The sequence below is a fragment of the Rhipicephalus sanguineus genome, chromosome 6, assembly GCF_013339695.2.
Source record: "Rhipicephalus sanguineus isolate Rsan-2018 chromosome 6, BIME_Rsan_1.4, whole genome shotgun sequence".
NCBI lineage: Eukaryota > Metazoa > Arthropoda > Arachnida > Ixodida > Ixodidae > Rhipicephalus > Rhipicephalus sanguineus.
In genome coordinates this window covers 77,003,867-77,016,853 of record NC_051181.1, presented here as the reverse complement: position 1 = coordinate 77,016,853, position 12,987 = coordinate 77,003,867, and the positions used below count along the sequence as shown (strand labels likewise).

The window sequence follows — 12,987 nt, the reverse complement described above, 5'->3', positions numbered from 1 at the left end:
TGAACAAATGCTAAGGCACGAGGGCTTCAGGCTGAGCAATACGTGACTGAATTGGCATTGACAAGAATCATTGTGCACTATGAGGCAGAGTTGCGCCAGCACTCACCTCTTCAGCACTTGTGTTCACTTCAAAGACATGGCACCTGTATGTGGGTGGGCCTTCACCAGGGTTAATCGTGATGAAGCCCAACAGCCTGCACAAATCCACGAATTAGAACTTCTTGCTGGTCCGCTGTTTTTATGACAAACTGCATTCACTTGTGGACAAACAAAGGAAGCCTCAGCCTTGTGCCATTGCATCAACAAGCCCCTTTCCTGGTCTGGGACTTGAACATAAAGCCAACACCTTTCTGAGAAGGGTCTACCAGTCCAGAATGCTGGTGCAAAACCGAGGCCTGCTGCTCCCGGATAGACTCCTTCACCCTTCACATCAAGCTTGCAAACAGTGCCCGTGAGTTCAATAAAGGGTGTGTTCCTACTCTGGACAGCACTGAAGGTAGTCTACATGAATTGCTCAGAAGACAGCTTCGAGCCCAAGTGGTGGGTGCATGTGGAAGACATCTCTTTGACTGGAAACCACCTTGCATTGACAATCAAAATCCAGGAAGCAAATATTACGAGCTGTATTTGAAGATTTTGCATAATGCGATCCTTTCAGAAACACAACACAGAGAGCACTAAAAACAGAAAACATTAATGCGTGAGAAAGCATTACATCTTTTTGTTCTGTTTTAGAGCAGGCAATTGTTATCCCATCGAGTTCACAAGCATTTTGCTCAATTGCTCAAATGCCATTCCATCTAGACAAGGAAGTCACTTGCATTATTATTATTATTTTTTTTTTCGAAGCTGTTTTTGCAAAGCTGTCTAGTTTTCTGGCTTTTTTTCGAACTAGAATAAGCCTTCCTGTGGTCACTATAGGTCTAGCAGTCCATCCAACCCCACACGGTGAGTATTACAACACCGCTACTGTGTATAAGCCGCTGTACAATATCTGGAAGAAGTACGGTACACACTAGGAGCACAGATATGTCTTAAAGACACATACAAAGTTTCAGTTTACTTTTTTAAATAGTTGCAAGCATGTATTGTCACAGCATGTACATGTGACACTGAAGATATATATGCACACCACAGCAGAAGAAGATTTCCTTTCTTTTGTTTAATGCAGTAGCCCTAGGAGGCACTACATTCTGGCAAAGCATAGTTTGCACTGAAGCCTACTGTATTTGCTTGCACATTAGAAGCACTGGTTAATGTTAGCTAGTGCCGACAGTCAAGGTAATTTAAGGTGACTAAAGACAAAGGTAATGCAATCAATCATTCAATCAATAATTTTTTGCTTACCACTTCAAAGAGTGGAAGGAATGGGAATAAAAAGCTCTAGTGAGCTTGACTAGGCTTGCCAGCCTATTATAGTTCAGTGGAATACAGTGGTGGCATACACAGGCTGTGCACTCAGATGTAAGCAAAATAATGTACGGTCTACACGGAAAAACATTAGCACGTACGGCCACTGGCTGGAATGGTCACTCGTGCTAATCTTCTTCTGTGGGGACTACATATTATGTGTGTATATACAATTACAGTCAACGTCCGATTTTTCGGACCCCCTAGAGACCGCGAAATCGTCCGAAAAAACGTATTCATGCTTTTGTATTTTGCTCAAGCGGTCAAATCGCCACAGCCACGTCCGAAATAGCTTTAATGCATCCCAGTACAATTATCAGGCATTTTGGTGCGCGCCCAGACTCTCGCAAATACATTCGGTACCTGCCGCGAAACCCGCTTAACTACGTGCCAACCGCCACTTGCAAGTTTGTATCTCGTGATGAGCGCCGCTGATACCAGCAAAGCGCGGAATAGATTACGGTTCTCTCGCATAGAGCGTTCGGAAACAATGACGTGGAACACAAAGAGTGTGGCGGAAGAGCGGACTACCCGTCCGGCTTTCCCCGATGCGCGTGCGCATGAAAACGATGCGCACACACATCGCCGAATCTCCGCCGATAAGCAGCATTTGCTGCCGTGTGAAGGCGATCGTTTCTAGTTGTGTGCAGCACATTGCCAACTAAGCAGGCGCCATCGCTGTACTGTTGCTGTACTGTACGCAGACATTTGTCATGAAAGGGTTTGTGATGCCCCCTTTGTTCCTGGCTGCACACGGGTGCGGCAGTGGCGAGCAGGTTTCGTTCGTGAAGGTAACGCATCTGTGTGGTGCACTTAGCGGTCTTGCACAAAGAGGCAGCATGAATGGCGGCGCAGCGCGTTTGGGTTCTTGCCTATTAAATGCGTGCAGTACGCATGCAACTGCGCTAGGCCACATGCATTACCGAGCAGTTAACTGAAGATGCTTATCGTAAGGCTTGTCAGCGATTCAGCCGTACTAGCGCATTTGCCAACTGCCGCCATTACGCCTCTGTTCATTTCCGCTGCTTATCCGTAAAGACATCGCCACACGGCGCCGTGACAGCGGCCCCTTTGAATTTCTGGTCTGCATCACCCCATAACACTTCAGCATTGCGGCAGAGCTGACTTTCGGACTCTGCTACTGTCGCAAACAGATCTACTCGAGAAAGCGCTGGTTCGAACCTACGAGATGATAGACGCAGCAGAGGTGGGGGCTTCAATTAATGCCTTTCGGACCCGCAATTCGGGCAGAAAGAGTCCGAAGAGTTTCAGCGTCCGAAATTTCGGGCGTTGAATTTTCGAGCATGTCCAGAAAATCGGGCGTCCGAAAAATCGGCAGTTGACTGTATCGAAAGAACGTGGCAAGTGCAAACAATTTAATGAAGCAAAAACAAAAGAGAGAAAAGCACAACATCAAAGGCAATTTTCACATTTGAGATTCAGTGCAAACGCATTTCTGTCGCACTTACCCACTAAATCAGTGTTGAACTTTTTCCACTTGCAAGACGGGTGTGGTGGTGGCGTATTCAAGAGGCAAAGCAAAGTGGCAGAGCTATATTCGGCATGGTTTGCAAGATCGGTTGGGGATACAGTTTTCGCTTAACGTAGTCGTTCATTTCGCTAAGTATTCCCACTACAGCTTCGTGGAATTCAGAAATTGCCTCATAAGAGACTTGATTTAACCAGTTATGATGTGATCGGGCACGATTACACGCAGCACTTTCTTTAAATGACGAGTCACTCGCCTGTTGTTCTCCTTGTGAACTGTCCAAAAGGACACATCAGCCAATGGGAAGCAGGCACGCACAGCCTGATGGGAAGGGTCCAAAATCCTGCAGTGTGCAAAAAAAAAAAAAATAAAGAAAGGACCTTGTTACAATACACAGCACATTACATGCTTTAGCTCTTTGGTCACCACGCCTACACCAATCAATCACCAGTGAGAAGGAGATAGTTTTTCAAATTTTTTTAATGCATGCCCAAAGCACACATCTTATCAGTGATATGTACATTATGCACTTTCTTAATGACACACTTTTAGACAAAGTACACAAGCAGCAGCAAAGTTTTCCTTAGATCTCAATGACTTTTTCAGCCACTTAAGCGTTGCCAATTTTGGATGCTTCGGAATTTTTGTCTGCAGCAACCCCCGCTGCATCCTTCCGCTATCAGAAGACATTCAAGGGTAGGTTTTGAAGCCTAGTGAGTGAAACATTTTTTTTTTTAACTGAAATTATTTTTTCGTGATACTGAAAATTAGCAAAATCTTCAAGCGAGCCCAAATTCATGAATTTACAAATACCCGAGGAGAATTGGCAGGCATGCACTGTTTTCATGTTCCTCTGTACCCTTTTAAGGAAAAAGCAGGAATCCACAGCAAGGCTTTCTTTTTTTTCCAAACACAAGCCTATAATTTCAATGGATAATGAAGCCAAAAAAAAGAAAAGTGCAGGCTCTGTTACTAGTAGTTTTTAATCAATCTGTACTGTTTCTGAGTGGAAAGGAAAACGACGAACGTGAACAATATACAAGTTGCCACCAGCGGGGACCGATCCCGCAATCTCCCCATCATGCATACGAAGAACTACAACTTGTGATATGACGGCAGCCAGTGGTCCGTCTACTTTCTTGGGTCACTTTCTTTTGGTGACTCGTGCGTTCGGTGTTGTGCCACAGGCAATATGAAAGTACAACTGTTACTCGCAGAAAGCGCACGACTAGCCTAGGCGAAATGTGTTCATGGCTGCTCCCTGACCAACGGTGACTGACCTGAGTTCCTTCTGGCTGACCACCATGTGTGACTCGGCCATCTTGAAGACGTTGTGTGCCATGCGGGCAGCCAGGATCAGGCGCATGGTTTCGCAGACCAGCTGGTCTCCTGCGAGAAGTTGGCACATCCGAATGTGTCAGCTGCCTTGTCAAGCAAAGGCAGACACAACAAGAGAAACTGAAGCGTGCCTTACAGCAAATGCATTTAATTACAATTCTTTCTTTGTTACCTAGCAACACAGAACGTCGTAATGAAACCAACGTACAAGAGAATCCCATAAACAAGTAAGCAAGGTAAGTATCCCACTGCCTACAAGCAGTCCAGATGAAAAAAAATATTTTGACATTTTTGCGAGGCATAACCATAATACTGCTATGAGACAAGCTGTAGTGAACTCCAGGTTACTTTCGACCAACTATCCTTCCTTAACAAGCACCAAATTCTATGTGCATGGGCACTTTTGCATTTCGTCCCCATCAAAATATGGCTGGCATTGCCGGGAGGCAAAACTGTGCCTTCGTCTTTTGCCTGTACAGGCACCATTTAATGGTTAGCGGCACTCAGCTACAGGCGCCATTGTAGGTACCAAACAAAATTATCCACAAATGTGCCATATGTGTATGTAATACATCTGCTCCAGGTACATGGCCTATACTGCGAAGAAATCTTGGCCAGCTTTTGAGAATGAAACGGTCCCCTCTAAAGGCCATGTACCCAAACTCAGCTGCAGTTCCTCAAGAGTGACACCAATGCCACAGACCAAGGCTAGGGGTAGGAGTCCCTTTCAATGAAGCCAGGCCAAGCTGTGGCCAGGTTGGGCGTTCCAAGCTTGAGCAACACACTATAGCTCAGGCCACGAAATGCCACGGCATCGATTTCTGTAATGGCCACTGAGGGGGCATGACACTCACCTCTGTCACAGGGCACTTGCATGGAGCCGAGGAATCGCACGGTGAAGGCCTCCCAGAAGGAGCACGACGCATCCTTGGCCGACTCCATTGTGATAGAGGAACCGCACTGGTCAAAGGGGTTGATGCGCCTGCACCAAACCGAACAAGACGCGAGCAAGAATGATGGGAGTGTCGACCACGTACTCGCACAAAGAAGACTCAATGACTGCAAAAGTAGCTAGCTTGATTAACTTATGAGGTTTTCAATCCCCAAGGCACCATACGTGCTATGACAGCCACACTGGTGGAACATTCTAGATTTATTCTGGTCCCTAGGCACCCTTAACTGACACGCCATCAAAACACAGCACCAGATTTTTCTGCAACATGCCTTTGTATACGAGTGGCCACTGATGTTCCTTCATGCACACTTAAATTAACTACATCACGGTTTTTGCATTTTGCCCCATCAAAGAGCAACTGCCATGACCCCAATTAGATAACCGTGTCTTTGAGGCCACCATAGCAATACTACAGTTGCTGAACTATTATTGCAGGTATGAATCTTTATGTTATTGTGATAGCAATTACTATATGGACACTCTTGATGGGTTTTCACCGTCGCCATCACCATCACGTTCCGTATAAAGTCCAAATCGATGACATCACCACGTGCAATGTATGTTCTACGCGTGAGCACTGGCGAGGAACGTGGCTAAGTAAAGATCAAACGAGCTTGTCCTCTTCATTGCACGGAGGGCGCATGCGATAACATCAGCTCGCGTGTGAGGTCTGCCGTCGATTACTGCTCAAGCAGAGAGGAAACACCCTGCCCGTCTTTTGTCTGGCGAAGGAGCATGAAGAGACACCGGAGAATGGGAGGGGAGGGGGGGGGGGCTGCGTCGCTTGAGCAGCAACTGCGGACTTTGACCACAAGGGCATGGCCTTGAGCGCTGGCGCGTGCACTATCTCGGTAGACATCAACAAACGGCTCGTACACCCTCCTACGTGCTGTGCTCTCCGCGTGAACAGACAGCACGAAAACCACTTCTCTCCCTGGAGCGGCCACATTCTCTTACACCAGCGTTTTGTGGAGTTACACGAGATTGGATCCAGAAGATTTAGCTGCTAGCCTTATTTTGTGACATTCCAATTCGTTGCTTCGCCCTTGCGGTGAAACTGCGGTCTTTCTTTTTCCTCAAGAGACAACTCTCCACAGCTGCATTTCTTGCCACAAACAGCCGACGTCAAACACATGAAAGTTCAAACAGCAGAAGAAAGCCTTTTTTTTTTCCTGGTTATACGCACACAGCTGGTCCGTCTTTTGGAGAGTGCCCGGATGAGCCTTTGTCCTCTGACGGGGAGAACATGTCAAACTGGATGGGAGTGTTGGCCAGTTCTTTGAGATCCTCTTGCGTGGCCGGCCTTGGCCGAGGCATTTTTCTGAAAAGACAACAATATGATAGGCTTGCACGAATTTCACTTTTTTGGTTTGAAGTGGGTGGTAATTAGTACTATATAATTTTCAAGCGAATTCAAATAGCCGCAGGATTAGAATAGCAGTCGGGTGCAAGCTATAATTGGAAAACTACGCTACGTTTTAATATTTGCCAAACTCATTCCGCATAAGCCCATATAACATGCTTTTAAACTTAGAAAAAGAAACGAGTAATCAGGCCCAGCTAATTTGCACACTCAACCCTTAAGTGTGGCTTTGCAGCAGTGAAAGTTTCTACTGAATATACGGTTTCACTGCGTATCACCTTCACGCTGCAGTGAAACCACCTTTTCAGAAGGGCTACAAGCGGTAAAATACTATGTCTATTTGTTTCTTTTGAATACTTCTAGATTTCAGAAATTTTAAATTGGCATTGAAGCGAATTCAAATACGTACTGTAATGTTCATTTGAATATTCCAAGTACTCAAATCTTCGTAAAGGTCTACAAAACAAAGACAAAGTAAAATAATGGGTTTTAACATCCTGAACCAACATGTGGGCTAGAAGAACGGAAGACAGGGGTCTACAAATTAAATCGAGGAACACAAGATTAAAAATGCACTGAAACACAAGCACAAGAGCATTTCTGCAATGTACCCTAGCCCAACTGTGGAAGTTGTCACTGGAAATCGAACCCATGACCATACACTTAGCGCAATAAAGCCACAGTTATTGACCTATCGTTGCAAGTCACAATAAGTAAAACGATACACAGCTAAATACAGCATTTTATCAGCAGCTCTGAATTTTATCGACATATAGCTATCAATACAAAGCATACCCGACATAGTGCCCATTAGATCGTGCACTGTGAATATAGCCAATGTATGAGCCTTCAGAACTAGCTATACCAGTGGTGAAATGATGCAGAACCACCACAATGAAAGCTTGCAAAAAGAAAAAAGAAAAACGATAAAACTGATGGCTAAAAGAACCCTGTCCAGTCAGGAAACATCATACTAAGTAGTACACTAAACACGAACCAACACAAACAAACTGTACTAGTGAATTAAATGACATTTTGGCTCCCATTCACAATGAAGAAAAGTTGAATGAAGATTAAAGAAAAATCTGCCCTGTTCAGGGAGATTGAACTTGGTAACCCTGCCTACAATGGATGTTACCGTGGCATGCAATTTAAACTTGATTTTAGATATTCAAGTAGATGCCACTACGTCTGATTCGGGCACCTAAAACAAACTTAACTCAGAGGCTGTTCCCTGACTTATAACTGAGTCGGTAGTGAGAGGAGTTGCTGCAAAGGTGAGTACTGTCACTCTAGCTGTGGTATCAAACTCACTAGATGTCTAAGGAGGGCTGTGTAGGACTGTTCCTGTGATCAACTTGCATAGTGTGCTAAACAACAGAGCACTGTTGTGAAACAACATTTCTTTTCAACGGCAATGTTGTTTAAACAACAGTGAAGTCCCGCTTGGCAACGGCTTAGCCCTTGACAGCCGATATAGGCTAGGATTAATATGCAGTTGTGTTGACTGAACACTTACCGTTCTTGACTTGGAGCAGCAGCAGCAGCAACAGCAGCAGCAGGCATAGAACCGGGTGCTGCTGCATTGGGTAGCGACGGGGTTCGCTCTGTCTGCATCGTAAGCACAAGACAGATGGCAATGGTAAACGTAGAAACGCTGAAAAATGGTCAACAGCCCAATGCCCCGTTTCTGCCTTCATAAGTATATAAAGGGTGTTTTTTTTTAGACAATACAGATTTTTAATGAAAATTCTATGACAGTAAAGCTCTTGTTGTTTTCACACACGAACTCTATGACGAGGCGGAAATACGTTGACCCAGCTGAAATGACAGTGGTGCTAATAATTAACAAACACTCATTAATCACATTTTTTAATTGTTGACTTGAGGGTGGTTGTTCATCTTAGAAAGTTGTAGTGTGTGCCAATTTGTGGCATACCCATTTTTTCAGAAATCAAGAAAGTTGCATGTTATTCGAGGTATTCATCATCGAATTTTCAGGGCGATACCGAAACTGACGGCAACCGCCGCACAAGAAACGCGGCTTTTCGGTTATGTAAGACCAGAAGTGCACGTGACAAGGAAGTGACGAAATTTGAATGAAGGCGTGCCAAAGCAGAACCCGGCCAGGAAAATCGGCAGTCATTATGAAATACACAAGTAGACAGCTTATTCTTTGGGTGCAATCTTTGATGCTTATCTGTTTCTTTCATATACTACAAACATGTGCGAAAAACTATTTCACATGTCTGCAGGAAGACACGCCGCAGTGGCTGCTCCTGAGTTTTACATTTCACAGACAAAGAGACCGCTGATATTGCGCTTTTCTTGCGCACAGCTCGAAAGCCTTTCTTGTTCAACACAGCTCCTTGAATTCAGTCATGACCTTTTTCATTCATTTGATCTTGGTGTACAGACTGACTGTATATTCCTAGACTTTAGAAAAGCATTTGATTCCGTTTCCCATGTCTTGCTGTGACATAAACATTCATCGCTCGGTATTACTCCTGCATTGGTTGATTGGGTTAAGTGTTATCTACAAGATCGCATGCAACGTGTAGTAATTAATGGCTCCCAATCTGAATACGTTACTGTTACTTCGGGAGTCCCTCAGGGATCTGTTTTGGGGCCTCTGTTGTTTCTAGTGTACATCAATGATATTGCTCGAGATGTTTCATGCAAAGTACGCCTGTATGCAGATGATTGTGTGATTTACCATTGCATTCGATCTGTCTCTGACCATGAGTACTTGCAACACAATTTAGATAGTATCATGCACTGGTGTGTTAGGTGGCGTATGTCTCTGAACCCTAGTAAGTGTCAATGCGTCTCCTTCACTCGTAAACACGATCCATACCTGTTTGATTACACATTAGACTCTGTCCAGCTAACGCGAGCAACTGATTATAAATACCTTGGTGTACATTTTTCATCAAATCTTACTTGGACTAAACACGTTGAGTATGTTACAGCGAAATCCTGTAGAATGTTAAAATTTTGTTAAACGAAACTTCCGCTTAGCTCCTCCCAAAATCAGAGAATTGCTTTATTTTTCGAACGTCAGACCTATGTTAGAATATGCCTGTGTGGCTTGGGACCCGCAGAGTAAAACCCTATGTAATATGCTCGAGCTGGTACAAAACCGTGCAGCCCGTTTTGTCAGTTCTAACTATGACTTCACGTTTAGTGTTACTGCAATAAAGGATAGGTTGGGGTGGGAACTACTAAGTACACGTAGAAAAAACATTAGATTAGAAATGCTTTTCAAAATCTTCCATGGCTTGGTCAAAATAGATAAAGAATCTTACATTTTACCTCCCCATTTCTTGTCTCACAGAAGTGATCACCCTCTAAAAATAAGAGAAAGTTTTTGCAGAACAAACGTATACCAATACTCGTTTTTTCCACACACAATCTCCCAGTGGAATCAGCTTCCAAAGGAAATTGTTGACTGTCGCACTGAAACTTCGTTCAGAGATATACTGTTACGCTCATAGTTTTCTTCTTTTTTTTTCCTTTTTTGTTGTTGATCTTGTTTTCATAGTTATCCATTTCTGTAAGCATATGTTACCCTGTGTATTCCCCCCTGCAATAATGCCTTCGGGCGCTGCAGGTACTTTAAATAAATAAATAAATAAATAAATAAATAATGACCAAACATCCCACACACAGGTAAAGCGATCTGCTGGCGAAAGTGAGATGACTTGCGACTTTTCAAGAAATGAGACAGCCATGATTGGTACAGCCACAATGTACAATTAAAATGATTCAAATTTTGTCACTTCCTTGTCGCGGGTGTTTCCGGTATGGCGTAACAGAGTCGTAGCGTTTTGTGCACGCCGAGTGCAATCAGTTTCGATATCGCCCTTGAAATTCGATGACGAATATCTCGAATTACATGCAGCTTTCATGATTTCTAAAATATGGGTATGCCATAAATTGTCACGCACTACAACTTGCTAATATAAACAACTGCCCTCAAGTCAATAATTAAAAAGTTAATTAGCACGCTTTTGTTAATTAGTCACAACAGCATCATTTCAGCTGGGGCAAAGTTTTTATGTCTCGACGTGGAATTCGTATGCGAAAATGACAGGAGCCTTAGTGTTATAGGATCTTTATTAGAAATCTGTATTGTCTAAAAAGAAACCCTGTATAATTTCTTCGTGTCAAATGTTAAAGGAGGCCTGGTGTTATTTGCCTATCGCTCAAGTGCTGTGGTGCTTCTGCAAGCCAGCGGTCGCAAGTCTCTTTGACCTGTACATACATTCCCACTTATTTCAAGATCGGCTGTTATAAAGCCATAAATTGTAGGGGCGCTGGCACCTGCCAGGAAGCGAATAACAAAGAGTGCGCTCGGGCTTGGTGCGCTTGTGAGAACAGCTGGGCAGTCAGGGGCCGGGGCCTTGCCATTAAAAGTGGTTTGTTATCTGGCTCTGCCTGGCTCCTTGCATCCCTCCCACAAGATTAAGGATCAGGACTGGCATGACATGCTACATACAATGGTCAGTGTGATATTTGCAAATGTAGGTAAATGGACAGCTAACAGCTTGCTTGGAGCTTTGCTTCACATCGTTTCTGCACAATCAATGTAGGCTTTTCGCAAAATCTTTCAACAGATGCCCAACCAAGCCAAAAGAAAACACCAACATTCAAAGAAAGTGGGGTGCTGTGTGCGTGCACTGAGATCATGTCGTGTCATCTTTACATAACCACTAACCAGATGCTAGGTATACTAGAGCCCTGAAAGCAAAGCTCCTGTGAATGAGTTGCCCTACACACTGGCAAACAATCAAAAAGGAATGCATAATCTAGTTCGTGCTTTTCACACCGTATTTCATTTTGATGTGACAGCACCTACAACCTCTCCTTACGAGAAATACTGGTAGCATTTTACCTGGCACACAAGTGGTATGGGATGAAAAAAGCAAGACAGATGGTGATCAAGATGAAGAAATTATTAAAAAGCTATTTTTTGGCCCCCAAACGTTTTTCTTTTGTTTGCTAGACTTTTGACTTCGAAGTAGCTGTACTTTTTTTTTTTTCCCGCTTCAAGTCTGTCCACATGGCAAACATTTCGCATGACCCTGTCCCACACTTGATGTGATCACTAGTGATGGCCCACAACAAGCAAATAAGCCAGTTCAGATAAACGAACTAATCTCTGAGACTGGGGAATCACTGCAACTTTGACAGAGACTACGAGCTGCTGAGAAATGAAGTTCGTCCCTCTCTCCATTCTACCTTGGCTGCGGGTGCCTCCTTGGGAACAGAGTGTGACCTGCCGCCTGGGTGGCATTCAGCAGCGACGTTCATCACCGTGGTGATCCACTCGTCCCGTTCTGGCTCACTCAATGCCTGAAGCACCACCGACCTACGACACACAAAGTGAAATAAGAACTTGCTGATGAGTTAAATGGTTCACAATACCTGGGAGAAAGTTATACTTTACAGGGCAAAACAGACGTGGACAAAAAAAGAAAAAAAAAAGGGCACTGAAAACCATCGTTCTACACGTCTTTCTATGAACACAATCCACCATAACCAAGGCACATACAGCTTTGCTGTAAAATAGATGTACAAACTAGAGCGAGCATTCAACTACAGTCGATCCCAGATATATCGAACTCGGATATATCGAATTATTGGCTATGTCGAACAGTTAAAAAATCCCCTTGAATTTCCCATGCAAAAGTATAGGGCTGGTGCACATGTATATCGAACTCTCGCACAGCGAAACATCAGATAAATCGAACGCTGCGCCGCGCTGAACTCCAGGGAGTGCATTTTTCTTAACAAATGTTGGTCATTTTCGGCCATGTTCTGACAAGTTCCGATCACTCTTCGCGCGCAGGTGACGAAAAGGCCGTGTCGTTGCATTACGTTTATCTGGTTGGTTGCGCAGCGCTTGTGAGTGCACTGGCTTGTTTGATGCGCCATCCGTAGGTTGTAACGCACGGGCATAGTGTTTTTCAAAGGTGCCGAAGGCACCAAAATGAGATGAATGTGGAGATATTCGGCAGCCTCGTCGCAATGTTCACATTCCCTTCCCTGTTTGTTCGCGCATGATGGCATGCGAGCCTGAAAAGCTTGGCCTTCAAGATCCGCAACGTCGTGACATATTTTTGTCGTTTTCAGTTATAAAACGCACATCTTGGAGGCTACGCTTTTTCTTGTTTTTCGCGCCAAAGCAGCGGCTGCTTGCTACAAAGCCACAAGTGCTATCGCCATCGCCAAGATGTCGACGGTGGTAGGGACTTTTCCTACGTTGTCTGTCGGCAGCGTTGTCTCCTGTGGCTTGAGGACTCGTGTACGTCTCGCTTCGTTCCTGACAAATTCTCATTCGGGAGGCGAACTAAACATTGACTCGCTCGTAGCGATAAAATGATGACTGGTGCTTGGAGCGATGTCAAGCAAAGCACCGTCATGAAC

At 44.4% G+C, this 12,987-nt stretch overlaps 2 protein-coding genes across 3 annotated transcripts in view; one reads left to right on the top strand and one right to left on the bottom strand.

Moving 5' to 3' along the window:
* LOC119395911 (uncharacterized) overlaps positions 1–12,987 on the top strand; it is a 595,703-nt gene that overhangs the window by 537,091 nt on the left and 45,625 nt on the right. The gene's annotated exons all lie outside the window — the stretch shown is intronic.
* The window catches only part of LOC119395906 (DCC-interacting protein 13-alpha), a 49,277-nt gene that overhangs the window by 9,862 nt on the left and 26,428 nt on the right, over positions 1–12,987 (bottom strand). For both annotated transcript variants that reach the window (XM_037662922.2, XM_037662923.2), the window contains exons 12-18: positions 11,800–11,929; positions 8,075–8,166; positions 6,379–6,513; positions 5,092–5,219; positions 4,180–4,288; positions 3,156–3,242; positions 107–194 (exon numbers count right to left, since the gene is read on the bottom strand). In XM_037662922.2, coding sequence (XP_037518850.1) covers positions 107–194; positions 3,156–3,242; positions 4,180–4,288; positions 5,092–5,219; positions 6,379–6,513; positions 8,075–8,166; positions 11,800–11,929 — 769 coding nt within the window. The remainder of the gene's footprint in view (positions 1–106; positions 195–3,155; positions 3,243–4,179; positions 4,289–5,091; positions 5,220–6,378; positions 6,514–8,074; positions 8,167–11,799; positions 11,930–12,987) is intronic.